An 18,085-nucleotide genomic window follows, 5' to 3' on the forward strand; every position below is an offset into this window, starting at 1 on the left:
TAAACGATATTTATTTGCATTCTTTGATTTGCATCGCAGGTCATTTTTTATTAAAAGACGTTTTTAGTTCCAGTAAGAATCTCTTAAATTGCCCATGAAATATCTCATAAAAGCTGAGTCATTATTTGAAAAATTAAAAAATCATCTCAAATGAGGAGACAAACATGTTGCCTCTGCATATAAGCATTCCTTAATCCTTTCTTACATGATTAAAAAAATGGAGCTAAATCATGATGAGGGGCCACCCATTTCATAATCTCTTTAAAAATATATAAAGACACAGCCTCCATATAAGCATTTTCAGCACATTATTAAATTGTCAAGATCAGGAAATACAGTGAGCCAACACAGATAAATAGTTGATCAAAACATTCTGCTGCAATGTAAAAAAAATAAATAAATAATAATGCAACAAAATGAAAAGTAAACTAGACCTGAAATGCTTGTATATTTTTTAAAGCATACAAAAGCATTAGTTCAATGTTATTTTGGAATGACGGAAAGATCATTCCCACATTCTTCTCAAGACAAATTATACTTAATTTTCCTCCAAAATTTGTGCTTTGAAGAATGGTCTTTATCAGATTTACCTTATACTGTAGCTGCATGGACCCTGGACGTACTGTCTGTGAAACACTTTATTTCTTGATTTTACATCAGTTCACTTTATTTTCATTCAGAGCTAGATAAAAATCTATATACTGTCTGGAGGGTTGGGGTGTCCAATACAAAGCAACTCAAAGGGAATAAGGGAAGTCAAAGGAGGAGTCTTATAAGTAGAGCTTCACCTTTGATTGGTCAAGGCTGTCCTTCTCTTACTGGTCTACAGTAAGAAATCTTCATAAAATTAGACTTGCAATCGTCACTTTGGGCATTTCTGCTGATGGTCAAACACTGAATATATTGATAAAATGGCAATGAAGGCTACCATCACTGTGTTTCTGTTTTTGAGCGTCTTTGAATTGAACACCAGCTTTTACAGTAAACACTATTATGTGGATCGCTATTTGAGCTGGTCAGATGCACAGGACTACTGCAGCTGGAACCGTGATGTCCTGTCCACCGCGAACCATACAGAACTGCAAGCACTCTCTGCTTATCCACGGATAATTTATAGTTGGTATTGGATTGGACTTCATAGAGATGCCAGCAACCCAAACCTGTGGAGATGGAGCAGAGGTGAGGAGGCGACTAATGTCCCCTGGGCGGCAGGCGAACCAGGGAATCAACAATGTGCTTGTGTCCTAACGTCCTCTTCTAATGTTTATGATTTTTATTGCAAATCTCAGATACCATTTTATTGTATGAGCTATGAGCTGATCGTGGTTCCGCAGGAAAGCACATGGGAAGAAGCCCTGCAATACTGCAGACAAAACTACATCGATCTGGCCATACTAAGCTCAGATGAACTTATGAGAGAGGCGAAAGACAGGAGCACTCAAGCCCTGACAGACGATGTCTGGATTGGTCTGCGTTTTCTAGCTGGACACTGGTTCTGGGTGAATGGAGATGATCTTGGCTATAAGGTTTGGTCTGCGGGTGGAGAGCTCCAGTGTCCTTCCTTGGATCAGCGCTGTGGAGTTTATGATCGAACGCAGAACGCTTGGAGACCCACAGACTGTGAGCGGAGACTCAAATTTCTCTGCGTCAAGAAACCATTGAATTAAATCACTGTTAGCTCATTTAATAGTTACAGATATAGGTTAACTGCAGTGCATTGTGATAATAAAGTCTAGTCAAGTTTTTTTTTGTGAAATGTTAGCTACATCCTAAACACTTGTTTAGTGCTTTTAAACTTTACATTTGTAATAACAACTGCCAAAGTTTTTTGGTATGTTACATATTGAGACCTGTTTTTGGCTACTAATTTCAGAAATTCCATAGACTTTAAAAGCATCATTATCTTTCTGTCTGAATATTTATTTTACTCTTTATTTATTTTGCTGTTTTAAACCATTAAACAAAACTCTTTAAAGACGTTGTAATCGATGACTGATTCTATAAAAACCTACTGAAACATACAAATCTCCATATTACATCCATTGTCTGTAAACAGAAAGTCAGCTCTAGTTACCACAGCAACAAATATTCCTGCTGATCCTTCAGCCTATCTGGTAACCTTGAGTCAGGGGGGAGGGGGAGAGGGGATAGTGATTGCAGTACCAGTTTTGGCCACAATCTTAAATACCCTTGCTTTAAGTCAATATAATGTTTAAAGGGGGGCTGAAATGCTGTCCATGCATACTGAGCTTTTTATACTGTTAAAGACTTGGATTCCCATCCTAAACATAGAAAAAAAGTTTCAAACATTAAGTTGGACGTTTGATGGAGTATTTCTGTGTTAAAAATACTCCTTCCAGTTTCTCACAAGTTTTTTCGAGTATGGGTCCATTCAAATGTCTATGCTGTTGGCTATCGTCGCGTGAGTAAACATTAGTAAATGACACGATCGTGTATACGTTAGTTAATTTATTAATGGAGCATGCGATGTATGGTGTGTGTTTAAATAGGGCCCAATAATTTCCGCGATCACGGAATCGCGGACGGAATTGCGGAATTGGCATATTAACGCGGAATCTGGTGTTAACGCAGAATTTCCCGGAATTTTACATATTTGTAATGGAATTCTGTTTTGTGTGGGAGGAGAACGTATGTCTGAGGAAAATGCAGACCAGGGGAAGCAAATCTTCGCGACACAACCCCTCCCGTCATTTCAGCTCCCCCTTCAAAACAATGAAAGTATGGCGAAGTTGGTCTCCGCCGCTCTGCTTTCGTCAGCGAAAAAGTTAAGAAACTCTACGCTAACGGCAGTTTCACACTGCACGCGCAGGCAGCGCAGAAACTTTGCGTATGGAGAGCGGGAGCCGCAGTGCGCGCCTGTTGTGCTTTTAGACAGGCAGCATTGGTCACGGAACTGCGGCTCATGTATTGCAAATACAGACAAATATTGTCCATTCTGTCTGATTTTCCAGTGTTCTGCTCGACCCCTGTCATTCTCGTGCTTTGATTTATGATAGGCACATTGGGAAGCATACTCTCACAAATGCGACCGTGTTTCCCTGTTCCAAACACATATGCATACCTATAACATGCTTTATATGGGTAGTTTACATGATAAAAGTAACCTTAAAGTTAAGCATCTAGTTTTAATCATTTAAAGGGGCCTTTGAATTTGGGGTATCATAATGTTAAACACACAGAACAATTCACTATGATTTCATGGTGAAATGTGTTATTTCATGTTAATTTTCAGCTTTAAATGTTTTACTTAATAGTAGCTAGCTACTTTATGTAATGCCTGGTTCAGACTACAAGATATTTTTGTCTGTTACGATAGTTACTGTGTCAGATTACGTGATTTTTACTCCTAAAATCTTGTCGTGTCCTGGATGTCAGCTTTCAGAAGCTCTCGTGCAGTAGCTCCACGCTCGTCATTCTTTAGCTCCGCCCACATGATACGCCTCCAAACACTCGTTTTTTTCCGGAAAGACTCGGTACAGCCTATCTTTCTTTTCTAAATATAATAAAACTAAAGACGTTTCGGAGATATGAAGGATGCATCACTACTCTATAGGTACTCAAGATTGACTGAAACTGAGTGTTTCACCCCACCCACCACCACCCTTAATGTAAATGCGTATAGGCACAATTTTCAAGTCATTTTGAAGCAAAAACTCTAGGTAACAATCAATGTCCTATGAACACATTTAGTATGTGTTTTGTGGCCTTATTTTAAGGACTTAAATGTTTTGTTTTTTCAATAACCACACATTGACGTTATTCTTTAAAAACAATACAAACATTTACTAGGGGTGTCCATGGTTAACCGATTAACCGTTAAAAAGTGCGTAACCGAGTGAAACATTTTGCTCGGTTAAGTGGCGTCAATGACGTGCTTTGAATTTAGTTGTAATATATTTTTGCACCACTAGAGACCGCCAGAGCGCTCCCAGACATTTGTAATATCCACAAGAAGAAGTCATGACCAGCTTTCTAACATGAAGCGGGCAAAGAAAAGTACAGAGTGGGAGCACTTTAAAATTGACGGGGCAAAATGCAAGTATTGCAATGCAGTGCTTACCACATTTTTCAGGCTATAAGTCGCTCCGGAGTATAAGTTTTTGTATAAGAGTATAAGTTTTCCGGAGTATAATTTTTTGACTGATGCGAATCAGTCAAAAAATGCGTCATAAGGAGGAAAATAACATAAGTCGCACTGGACTATAAGTCGCATTAGGGCAGAAGCAGAGCCGGAGCCGCGCGCGTTGTGCATAACGGAGCAGAAGAAAGAAAGTTTGAAGTGAGAAACTTGTGAGGGACGCGAAAAGAAGAGGTTACTTTAACTGTAATGAAGAACACAAGAAAAGCTAATCGCGGACTGAAAGCAAGATGGCCAAAGCTGAAGGAACGAGTCCACAGATGCTTGAACTCTCTGCCAGGAGAGGCTCAGCCGCGCGAGTTAAGCGCTGTGTGAATCGTTCTCGGCTGCATATTTTACTACATGCCCTAATCGTGCAGGCGCCCTCGCAGCAACTTGCATTGCTCGTGAACTGCGCGTTCACTACGGAGATGGCGTTCGTCAAATTAATAAACTAAAAATAATAACCCTGACGCATACTATGGTTAACCGAGTATTAACCGCTAAGGGCCTCGGTTAACGGTTAATGAAAAACTTGAAAACGTGCAGCCCTAACATTTACATACATGTTTCTCACATATTATGCTCACAGTTTGTGCTGAATACAGTGGAATGAAATGTTTGCCATTAAAATGTTTATAAGTAACTAGAAAAGAAAAAAAAAGTCAGAGCATGTCAGAACTTCTACAGGTCCCCAAAACTGCCTCAGAGGGTCAAATTGTATTCATTTTGAACAAAGTTACATAGTTTACCTTTAACTAAAACTAAAAGTACATTTTTTCCATTAATTGAAATAAAATTACCCAAACAATAAAAACAAATACAAATGCAAGCAGGGATCAGGGACCAATCCCAGAAGGCACCGCAAGTACCGCAAGCAAATCAGCACAGTAAACATTGTAAGCACATCAGCACAGTAAACATTGTAAGCACATCAGCACAGTAAACATTGTAAGCACATCAGCACAGTAAACATTGTAAGCACATCAGCACAGTAAACATTGTAAGCACATCAGCACAGTAAACATTGTAAGCACATCAGCACAGTAAACATTGTAAGCACATCAGCACAGTAAACATTGTAAGCACATCAGCACAGTAAACATTGTAAGCACATCAGCACAGTAAACATTGTAAGCACATCAGCACAGTAAACATTGTAAGCACATCAGCACAGTAAACATTGTAAGCACATCAGCACAATAAACATTGTAAGCACATCAGCACAGTAAACATTGTAAGCACATCAGCACAGTAAACATTGTAAGCACATCAGCACAGTAAACATTGTAAGCACATCAGCACAATAAACATTGTAAACACATCAGCACAGTAAACATTGTAAGCACATCAGCACAGTAAACATTGTAAGCACATCAGCACAGTAAACATTGTAAGCACATCAGCACAGTAAACATTGTAAGCACATCAGCACAGTAAACATTGTAAGCACATCAGCACAGTAAACATTGTAAACACATCAGCACAGTAAACATTGTAAGCACATCAGCACAATAAACATTGTAAACACATCAGCACAGTAAACATTGTAAGCACATCAGCACAGTAAACATTGTAAGCACATCAGCACAGTAAACATTGTAAACACATCAGCACAGTAAACATTGTAAGCACATCAGCACAGTAAACATTGTAAGCACATCAGCACAGTAAACATTGTAAGCACATCAGCACAGTAAACATTGTAAGCACATCAGCACAGTAAACATTGTAAGCACATCAGCACAGTAAACATTGTAAGCACATCAGCACAGTAAACATTGTAAGCACATCAGCACAGTAAACATTGAAAGCACATCAGCACAGTAAACATTGTAAGCACAGCAGCACAGTAAACATTGAAAGCACAGCAGCACAGTAGACATTGTAAGCACATCAGCACAGTAAACATTGTAAGCACATCAGCACAGTAAACATTGTAAGCACAGCAGCACAGTAAACATTGAAAGCACAGCAGCACAGTAGACATTGTAAGCACATCAGCACAGAAAACATTGAAAGCACATCAGCACAGTAAACATTGAAAGCACATCAGCACAGTAAACATTGTAAGCACAGCAGCACAGTAAACATTGTAAGCACAGCAGCACAGTAAACATTGTAAGCACAGCAGCACAGTAAACATTGTAAGCACAGCAGCACAGTAAACATTGAAAGCACAGCAGCACAGTAAACATTGTAAGCACAGCAGCACAGTAAACATTGAAAGCACAGCAGCACAGTAAACATTGTAAACACATCAGCACAGTAAACATTGTAAGCACAGCAGCACAGTAAACATTGAAAGCACATCAGCACAGTAAACATTGTAAGCACAGCAGCACAGTAAACATTGTAAGCACATCAGTATCAGCAACAGACAAGAGAAATCCATACACACCAAGATAATGATTTTCTGACAAACTGAGAAATAAACTTTCCCTTGAGCTTTTGACATATAAAAGGTCATGGTAATCTAAGAATATCCTGTAAGTTTCAGAGCTGAAAACCTCCTTGTTAGTCAAAGAAAAGCTTTTATAGACACCAGGCCCAGAAAACGATCATGTTCGCATCTTAATGTCATTGTGCGACAAAACACCGCCTCTACAGCACATCTAATTCAGTAGCACCGCCCACCGACTCAATGGAGCTGTTCGAATCATGCTAGCCAGCAGCAATAAACATGCAGAAGAAGATAGCAAGATATTGTGGAAGAACATAGTCACTGCATAAGCGTCCTTTGGATCCTAATATTAGGAATGTGTGATACTTCATTTATTTTTAATGAAAGTCCAGCTCATGTGGGGAAGACATTGTACGTGTTCGTTCGCTTCATTTAACTGCAGAATCGTTTGTAAATGAGTCTCAGGTAGCGTTGAATTTGCAGACATACTGAGATTAAAACACAATGTTGTGCCTTCTACATAAAATCCGACAGGAATGGTGCAACAAACTTAAAATAAAGTAAACTTACAGCTACAATAGGGGCTATAACCAATAATAATAAACAAACAAACAAATAAAAACTACATTAAAGCTATACAAAATATATATATATTTTTTTTGTTACTTATTTTTTTATTTATTTTGAAAATATATTTTTTAAATAAGAAAAAGCTACAAAAGCACATACAATTACGTAAACTAAAATAATAACTGAAAATATAGACAAAGCAAATTTAAAATAGTATTTACACTATAATAGTATTTAAAATAAAATTATTATTTTATTTTATAAAATAGTGCGCTAGTGAGCTATGGGTCGGTAGGTCGCTTTCCCCTGCAGCTCCCGCAAAAATTTTAATAAATTGACATCTGTAACAATATTTTCAGCATAAGAAGTTGTTTCTTGCAAGTTATATTAGCTCAAGTCTTGGTTACACTCTTTGGTTACAAGATGAAAGCGAGCTCGAAGACACAATCTTCAAAAAGCAAAAAGCAAAATGAGGTAGGCCCTATCGCACTGGCCTCCCCTGACGATGATGTTCCGCCGGAAGAATCTTCGCAACGGTCGGCAGATACCACAGTTCTGGAAGCTATTAATTCGCTTCGTTCCGATCTACGAGCCACTAAGGTGGAAATTTGCCAGACGATTGACACTCGTATTGAACAGATGGCCACAACTATCAGAGGTGAAATTTCTGCTCTCCAATCTGAAACTCAAGTCGCTATTTTGGCCTTGCAGAGTACGACCGCGCAACACAGTTCTACTCTTGCCGACCTAGAACGCTCAGCAACTCACTCTTCGGATGCCATATCCAAGCTTCAATCGGAGGTGAAACGTTTAGGTGCTGAAGTTAATCTACTCACAGACAAGTGCACGGATTTAGAGGGACGATCTAGACGACAAAATGTGCGGATATCCGGGCTAAAAGAAGGATCGGAGAGGGGCAAAGACATCAACGCATTTGTTTCAGAACTTTTGAAAGGCGCGCTGTCACTAGAAGAATGTCCGCTAGTCGATCGAGCCCATAGGGCTCTGCGAAGGCGCCCGGATGACACCGAGCCGCCCCGATCACTTATTGTGCGACTTCACTACTTTCGAGATGTGACAACAGTCCTCAAAAAAGCCCCTGAACGAAAGGATCTTACTTATGATGGTCAGAAGATTCGTGTTTTCCCGGATTTCACTCCTGATGTGGCAAAGCGCAGAGCTGCGTTCAACAGAGCCAGAGCAATGCTTCGGGATAAGCCATGGGTACGGTATGGGACATTATTTCCAGCGAAGTTGAGAGTGACTTTTAATGGCACAGAGACAGTGTTCACGGACGCGAGGAAAGCTGAAGAGTTTGCAGAGCTTCACTTTGGTACGGGCCGGAAGGATGCTGAGGACCGGTAGCTGTTGATAAATACCGCGCTGGGTAATGAAAAGCGTCAGAGAGGTCTAATGTTTAAGTTTACGGATTGTCTTTAGTTATGTTCATCACTATTGAATCCGTTTTCTGTCTATTTTTTTTTTAGCAAATAAGTTAGGATTACTCTTATTGAAGTATTTTCTTATTAGTATCATTTTCTTCCATAGTTCTAAATTTGGTCTGAAGTTATTTATACATATTTTTTAGTTCTCAATATTTGCCTTTTGCGGGGCTGTTCTATACTTCTTTTATTAGAAGGGTTTAGTGAGGGAAGTTAGCATAGTGAATGTCTATTTCTTGGTTTCTTGTTATTGCTGTTCCACGTTTGTTTTTGTATTTTGTAACTTCCTTAGTGGGGTCGCGCCTTACTCCGAAACTTTCTTGTAGTATAGGCAAGAGTTTGTTGAAGGGAGGGTTGTTTAGGGACAAGTATACTCAAGATTTGACTACACATTTCGCACTGATGGGTTTTTTAATCATACTAAATAAGTCTATGCCATGCAGGATAATTTAACGCAGCAGGATAAGGGGAGAAAATTTACTGTGGTCACTTGGAACGTTAAAGGGTTAAATCACCCAGTCAAAAGGGGCAAGGTTTTGGCTCATCTAAATGTGTTATCTAGTGACATAATTTTTCTCCAAGAAACGCACCTAAATAAAAATGAATACATCAAGCTAAGAGGTAGATGGATCGGTCAAACCTATCACTCTACATGTGCAGTTAGATCAAGAGGGGTGGCCATACTCTTCAGGAAGGGCACTCCATTCACCCATAGGACAACTATTGCAGATAAGGAGGGAAGGTATTTAATAGTTATTGGAGATTTATATTCATTACCCATAACATTGGTTAATATTTATGGTCCTAACACAGACTCACCTTCATTTTTTAAACATGTTCTCGCTCAGATTCCTGACATTTCGCAAACAAATTTACTCATTGCAGGTGACTTGAATTTAGTTTTGGATCCATATCTGGATAGATCGTCATCCCGTAGAGCACCGCCTTCTAATTCCAGCATTTTTTTAAAAGAGTATTGTAAGAATTCTAATCTGTTTGATATTTGGAGAATTTTTAACCCTCAAGACAGAGCATACTCTTTCCATTCCAATGTTCATAATGTATATACTAGAATTGATTATTTTTTGGCTGATGCTAAATTGGTGCCACTTGCTAGTAAAGTTGCGTATCATGATATAGTGATTTCAGATCATGCTCCGCTTTCATTCTCTTTAAATTTAGCTGACTTGCCCCATTGTGACAGGATATGGAAATTAGACCCACAGCTTTTAAAGGAACCACAGTTTTGTAATTTTATAAGAAAACAAATTTCTTTTTTCTTTGAGATGAATGACCTTCCCGGAACGTCCCCCTCAACACTGTGGGAAACCATGAAAGCTTATATTAGGGGGTGTATTATTTCGTTTCAGGCTGCGAGAAAGAAAAGAAAAAGGGCTGAATTGGCAGATCTGGAACAACAAATTAATAGATTGGATAAAGAAAATGCTGTGTTCCCATCCATGGAGATCTATAAGAAAATCCTTTTATTAAGGTTTAAATACAATCAAATTCTTTCAGATCGCATAACTAGGGGATTTTTATTTACACAACAATTTTTTTTCGAATTTGGTGAAAAACCTCATAAATTATTGGCTAGACAAATTAGGAAAGTGGAAAGTGATCATACTATAAGTAAAGTTAAGTCAGAAAGCGGTGATATATTAACGTCTCATAAGGACATTAATACCAGATTCAAACAATTCTATGAGGATTTATACTCCTCTAGGGCCTTAATCAATGACCTGGCTGTCAAAAACTTCTTGGATAGATGTGACCTCCCTACTCTAGCTCAGAATGATCGTGACTCCCTCAATGCTGAACTATCAGTCTCAGAAATACGAGATACAATCGTGTCAATGAAGAGTGGTAAGGCCCCTGGCCCTGATGGGTACCCCAGTGAATTTTACAAAGAATTCACTGATCTTCTTTCACCCTATTTATTTAATATGTATACACATGCGAATACAGTGGGCATTTTGCCTCCTACTTTAAATGAGGCTACCATAACAGTATTACTTAAAAAGGGTAAAGACTCAGAAGAAGTAGGTAGCTATAGGCCAATTTCACTTTTGACATGTGACCAAAAAATTTTGGCCAAAGTTTTCTCCATCAGGCTTAGATCTATAATTGGTAAACTTATTCACCCTGATCAGACAGGTTTCATTCCAAATAGGCACTCCTTCTCCAATCTTCGATGTCTTTATAATATAATCTACTCCCACAACACACATACAGATGATCTTGTTATTGTCTCTCTTGACGCAGAGAAGGCTTTCGACCTACTAGAGTGGCCTTACCTGTTTGCAGTTTTGAGAAAATTTGATATTGGTGATAGTTTTGAAAAGTGGATAAAAATTCTTTATTGCAAGCCATGTGCAAGAATTCTTACTAATAAAATGCTCTCTTCAACGTTTCAACTACATAGGGGTTCAAGACAAGGTTGCGCTTTATCTCCCTTGCTCTTTGCTTTGGCACTTGAGCCCTTAGCACATGCGATTCGGTCCGATCCAAATATTCATGGATATAATACAAAGAACACTATAAGTAAAATTTCATTATATGCAGATGATATCCTGTTATATATTACTAAACCTCAGATTACTATCGCAAGAATCTTAGAAATTATTTCTCATTTTGGTACTTTCTCAGGGTACAGGATAAACTGGTCTAAGAGCGAGTTAATTTCTATAAAGGTACAAGACCTTTCTGTTGCACTAAACTTTCCTTTTAAAATAACACATCATAAATTTACTTATTTAGGAATTGAAGTTACGAAGGATTTTCAAGCAATATTTAAAGCGAACTTCCCCCCCCTAATGTCGAAATTGAAAAATAATATTCAGTTTTGGAGGTCACTCCCTATTTCCTTGATAGGAAGGGTTGATATTATTAAAATGATTTTTCTACCTCAAATTCTTTATCTTTTTCAAAACATCCCAGTATTTGTACCTAAGATTTTTTTCAAGCAGCTGGATTCAATTATTATCCCTTTTTTGTGGGATTATAAAGCCCATAGAATAAGCAAATCTCACCTTTGTAAATCCAAAGCGGAAGGTGGGTTGGCACTCCCCAATTTCTCTCTTTATTATTATTCTTGTGCTCTTCATACTATCATAATGTGGTTAGATCACAACTTTACACATTCTACTTGGATCCAAATGGAAAGAGAAGCATGTAGCCCGTATGATATTGGGGCGGTGATCTTGTCGCCTACAAAAATAGCTAAATTGGCCTATAATAATAATTGTATAATCCATAGCACTATTCGTATTTGGAAGCAGATTAAATCAAAATTTGTTATAAAGTCCTTATCTTTCCTCTTACCAATTGGAGGGAACCCCTCATTTACTCCTTCTACTATGGATTCTGCTTTCATAAAGTGGAGAGACTTGGGTATTCAAACTATTGGTGATCTATTTATTGACGGTTCTTTTGCCTCCTTTAGTCAGCTGCAGGCACAATACGGTTTGCATAAAAACAATTTCTTTCGTTATTTACAACTCAGGGATTATGTAAGTAAGCATTTGCCTTGTCTTAATGAGGCTTCTTCTGCAAAGTTTGATGAGCTCTTAAGACTTGGAACTGGGGTTAGTCACTTGATTTCTTTACTGTATAACTCTCTACTATCCACTACTTCGCCTTCTACGCAGGGTATAAGATCACAGTGGGAGAAGGAAGTAGGGGGTGAGATCAATGACGAGCTTTGGGTTAATGCATTAGAGAATATTCATAAATGCTCCGTTAACTCTCGCCACTGTCTTATTCAATTTAAGATTATTCATCGACTCCATTATTCTAAAACCAGGCTGAATAGATTTTTTTCAAGTGTTTCCCCAATATGTGATAAGTGTCAGACAGAGGAAGCCACTCTCCTGCATAGTTATGCTCTTTGCTCCAAGTTAACCCCATTCTGGACTAATATTTTTCAAATACTGTCAGAAATGTTGCAGGTTGAATTAGAGCCTGATCCACTTGTGGTGTTATTTGGAACCTCAAATAACCTCACTTCTTTTCAAAAATCTCAAAAACAGTTGTTGTCCTATGGGCTTATTGTTGCAAAGAAACTAATACTAAAGTTTTGGAAGAACCCCAAAGTCCCTACTGTTAAATTGTGGTTGGATGAAATGGTAAGGTTATTACATCTGGAAAGAATTCGCTTTTCTTTGATAAACAAGCTGGATCAATTTGATAAAATTTGGTTTCCCCTTCTCCATTACCTCGATAGCATAGCTTGAGTAATTGTAGCACTGACTGTCCCATTGATGTGAAGTCCCTAGGGTGGGGTGGGTGGAATAGGGATTGCTTTGTTGTTGTTTTTCCTTTCAGTTATTGTATTTTTATTTTTGTTTGTTTTTTTCTCATGTTTATAATGTGGAATCATAAAAGCTATGTACAATGATTGTCAAACTGTTGGATTCCCTAATAAAAAGATTTAAACACAAAATAACACTGGTAATTCATATCCAGCAGTGTCATTTGAGAGAGAATATCACGTTAGGGATGTATGCACAACTATACTGGTTATTGGCTAACACCAGAGATTTGGAATCCGATTCTGGATATTCAATCCCTTATTTAAACATTTACGGTAAATTACCTTTGATGTTATTGGACACTAACATTTCTTGAAGCTTTAAAAACATTATTCATTTAATAACACTGTTAAAAATAAACTTTCACAAACCCCAAAATGAATATACACTTTTTATACTGTATATTATGTATCACATTATACTGTAAATATTATACAAATCTCTACGTTTGCTCATTTGAATGCCCTTTACCTGTTTCTGAGGTCAATCTCAATTTGGTTTACTTCGTTTGTCTTTCAGTTAGTTTGAGAGTTAAACTATTTATTTGCATCCTCTGATTTGCATCGCTGGTCATTTTTGCTAAGCTTAAAAAAACCAAAAAACATTCAGCTCAAGTAAGAATCTCTTAAATTGTACGTGAAATATCTCGCAAAAGCTGTGTCAGTATTTTTTTTTATACAAAAATACAACCTCAAAATGGGGACACAAACATGTTGTCTCTGTATTTAAGTGTTCCTCAACCATTTCTTACATGAAAAAAAATAGAGCTAAATTATGATAATGAGCCAGCCCATTTATAATCTCTTTAAAAATATATAAAGACACAGCCTCCCTCTATCAGCATTTTAGGCACATTGATTATGATATTGTCAAGATCAAGAAAAACAGTGAACAGATAAATAGCTGATCAAAACATTCTGCTGCAATGTATTAAAAAATAATAATAATAATAATGCAACAGAATGAAAACGGCCATTTTGTCCTTCCCAACCATTCTTTCACAATCTGAGTCTGATGAGTCTTGACAGTGTCATCCTGGAATATGGCCGTGATGGGTCTTCCTACATGGTTGTTAAAGAAATGAAAATCTACACACTCCATCAGAATTAGGGTTAGAAGAACTGTTGCCAAACATGTAACATGCTAGAAAGATATTAATAATCTAATCATTGACTCTAGCGTATTTGCCTATATAAATCTTTTTTTTTCTTTTCGGTGTACTGGTTTAAGAGCAATGGTTATTCTGTTAACACTGTAAGCTCAAGAATAAAGTAAGTTTAAAGCGTTCTGTCAGTGTAGAATATGATGTTTAAATGAACTAACACTGTAACTATACTGAATGAACTACACTGTGTTCTGATAATATTTCTAAAGAGTTGTGTCACGTTCTCAATGTCATATTTAGAATAAGCAAATACCGGTTCTGCATATGCAGGAGCATTTTGCCTGTTTTGAGAGGTCAAACTGAATTTGTTTATTTGGTCCTTCAGTTAGTATGAAGGTTAACAATAATCATTTGCATCATCTGATTTGCATCTCAGGCCATTTTCAAAAATGGACAAAAAGGACCATGTTTCTGTCACACCTTCTTTTACATTTTGTTGTTTGTTCATTGCTAAGTTAATGTAGGCTAATCTAGATATCATTATTAAAGGGGGTGTTAAAAATACTCCTTCCGGTTCCTCACAAGTTTCTGAGAGTTTTCTTCGAGTATGGGTCGACTTGACGTTAATAGAGCAGAAGGTCCTTGTATGGGCCGTACGGGCTCTTCTCCCGGTAGGGTGCGCGCGCGCGTGACTAGAGCGAGAGAGGAAGTGCACGGCCGTAAACACTCTCTCAGCTCCAGATCCAGTCGTCCGTGAACACTTATGTCGGTTATAGTCCGCGCTGTGCTCTGCTTTATTCCTCCACTTTGACATTAAGCGACTTCAACGCTTCAGCACAGCATTCCGCAGGCAGCGCTGCATTTGATCCGATTTGAACGCAGAAATGCTTCAGTCGCATCGCAAAGTGGATCTCCACACTCCAAGAAGTGTGTTTTTGATGGAGCCGTCCCAGCGATAAAGGTTTGGTCCTGTGCAGCAGCCGGTAAGTAAAATTGCTTCAAATGTCTGTGCTGTTGCTTATCATCGCGTGAGTAAACATCAGTAAACGACACGATCGCGTGCTTCGTCATTCAAATGCACTAACGGACTTCATTGCTGTTCTATGTAACTTATAACGTTACACTAGTCTGACGTGCAAAACCGTTTTGCTTGCTACTAAGGTTTGGTCGCATTCAATAGTCCATAAACCGAATCATGTCCTCATAAACTGAAAGTAAACACACACAAATGTTGACAGGCCACTAAATACAGTACATACCACAGACGGACGTCCTGCTGTTGCTGTTTCTATTTCAGCCTCCGAATTAGATTCTGGATCATATCTATTAGCTGAGATCGATAGCAAGGGTTTCTCCACGCTTGAGGACGTCACCGCTTTGTTCGCGCTTGTCATTCTTTAGCTCCGCCCACACGATACGCCTCCAAACGCTCGTTTTTTCCGGAAAGACTCGGTACAGCCCTTATTTCTTTTACAAATATAATTAAACTAAAGACTTTTCGGAGATATGAAGGATGCAATACTACTCTATAGGTACTCAAGATTGGCATGAGATTGACTGAAACTGAGTGTTTCACCCCCCCCCCCCCTTAAACACTCTACCTTCTCATACACTTGACAGACAGAATTTCTGCAACCAAGTTGTGATGTAATCACTCTTGTGATTCAGAAAATGGTTAGCAAAATTAGCTGTTATGTAGGTTCTTTAGAAATGTCCATCTAAAGCCCCCTTTTAGGACCTTTATACTTAAGAGTGATTTTTTTTTGTATAACATTCATGCATACAACATAATTCTGATAGCACACACACATCACAGAGATGTTTTCATCTAGAAGATTTTTTTAGAGTTTGCTCAACTGCAATATACAACGTTTCCTGTCGGATGTGATACAGGCTAGACATTTAGAAGATTTATAAAAGAATTTCATGGTTTAAAAAGCATGTAAAATTGCTTTTTAAAATATGTTTATCAGATTGTTTGTACACAAACAGATGTTTTCCAGATGAATCACTCTTTAAAAGACATCTTGGAGATGTTTCAGTCGGTCTGAGATGCTATTAGGGTTTTGCAAATTTTTTGATGAAGTAGGGGTGGACACCAGCTATTATCATATTTATTTTACAACAACGGCAAAAGTCGTCAGACGCCATTGCAACATCTTCCTCGAAATCACAGGCTAGACAAATGGCATTATATGACTGCTTTAAAGTGCAGTAATGCACTAAAACAGTGATGTTAAAATATCAAATTTAGTTTACACCTTTTTGATGACGCATATATCCAGGCGAGCAGATGAGATGCCTGTTAGAAGCTAAGAAAACACTAGTTAAAATATGAGTCCATTCAAAAAGTTTAGACAGTATGACAAAAATTCATCAACTGACCATAAAAAAGTACTTTTTTTACTTGAAAAGGTAAGGAGGTAGGAGGGAAGGGTGTCACAGGATCAGCCACGCCATCAGCACCAGATTCATACACACACTCCCAATCACATGATTACTGATCAGCACCGCCTTCACCCAATCATGACCACCTTCAGTAGCCCCATAGCGCTCACACTCTCCAGTTCACCTTCGTCTGGTCTTGTTTGTTCTACCCTGAACGCTTACCTGTATCTTCACATTGAACTGTCACATCCCCTTCAGAGATCTCAGAGATATCATCCTGTTTTCAGTCCTTCAGCCACTTCTCTCTGAAACCTGTAATTCAGATAGGGATGGGCAAATGAGCACTGAGGCTTTCCCCTGATTTTTTCAGGAAAAAATTCAAAGCTTTGAGTGTGTGGAAAACATTGCCATCTGGTGTTTAGAAAAAATAAAGCAGCCAGAAATTTTGTGGGGAAAAAAATGTGTTGGACAAAGCAGCCACAACAGATTCAAAAGATAGTTTTTTATGTTACGTGCACACACAAAGCGTTACAGTGCTTGTTTGTGTTGAATTTATTTGTCATACATTGATTTAACTATTAAACTATGGCATTTAACCCAGTATGAATATCAATATGATAGAAGAATAACACATGAATTGCCTATGGCAAATATTTTATTTTCCTGAATAATTTGTATTCTTCATATTACTTGTATATCTGGGTATTTAAAAATGTAATTGAATATGTCTGAATGAAAACTTACTCCTAAAGTAAGATCTATCTGGGTTCGAAACATTCGGACATGCGGAACTAATTGCGCATGTGATTGGACTAAAGGTGTGGCTTTGTTTGTCATTGGTCACACAATTTCTATGTTAACAAAAAATTTCATCTGGCACTGCCATTTATGCTTGACCCAAGCTCTGACACCTTGGTTCAAATATCACTAAAAACAAAAACAAAAAGCCTCTCTCTAGCGGCCAGTCGATGAATTGCAGTTAAAGGCCCTGTCCCAAATGGCAACCTAAACCCTCACGGTCTTCCTCTGTGTCTGCACTTTCACAAAGTAATGCCGCTTTGACTGCCGGGATGAAGTCTGCTGGGTAACCTGCTCTAGTGCAGCCTCAGCAGAAGTGTGCATCGAGGGCACATATCGACCTCAAAGAAAGGAGGTGCACCCTTCTGAGAGCTAAAATGACAAATGGGACACCATTCTGTCCCATGGACTTGTCTTAACGGACATGCGGCCATTCTAAGTCTATAAGACCGAAAGTGCACTTGAAGTGTGCCAAGTCACTTCCGTACTGGCTTCAAAAGAAACTGGGGGAGGGTGCTGCTTGGTCGGCATATATTTTAAAAATTAAAATATATTGCTCTTATATTTACAATCAACATTTTTAAATGAGTAGTTATATACACTGCTCAAAAAAATAAAGGAACACGGTACACCTTAAAAACACATCAGATCTCAGTGGGGGGGGGGGGGTCATGCTGAATATCTATACTAATATGGGACTAGGTAATGTGTTAGGAAACGAAAGAATGCCACATCGTTTGAAGGAAATGAAAATGATCAACCTACACAGAGGACTCATTTCAAAGACCCCCTGATAATCAAAGTGTAAAAATATGCATTAGGCTTGTCCATTTTGCTAAAATGTCATTGCAGCAACCCAAAATGGTGGTTTGTATGGCCCCCACATGCTTGTATGCATGCCTGACAACGTCAGGACCATAGACAGGA

General features: G+C 38.3%; 1 protein-coding gene across 1 annotated transcript; it reads left to right on the plus strand.

Moving 5' to 3' along the window:
* The first annotated feature begins 473 nt into the window (after nt 1-473).
* Nucleotides 474-1,667, plus strand: LOC137086306 (lectin BRA-3-like). Its single transcript, XM_067451999.1, has one exon. It carries the CDS (start codon nt 912-914, stop codon nt 1,665-1,667), a length of 756 nt encoding a protein of 251 aa, XP_067308100.1. The 5' UTR covers nt 474-911.
* The last annotated feature ends 16,418 nt before the right edge of the window (nt 1,668-18,085 follow it).

Source organism: Pseudorasbora parva, chromosome 1 (assembly GCF_024679245.1).
Source record: "Pseudorasbora parva isolate DD20220531a chromosome 1, ASM2467924v1, whole genome shotgun sequence".
Lineage (NCBI taxonomy): Eukaryota > Metazoa > Chordata > Actinopteri > Cypriniformes > Gobionidae > Pseudorasbora > Pseudorasbora parva.

Coding starts and splice junctions, on each gene's coding strand:
- LOC137086306 (XM_067451999.1), top strand. CDS start 912: ATGGCAATGAAGGCTACCATCACTGTGTTTCTGTTTTTGAGCGTCTTT.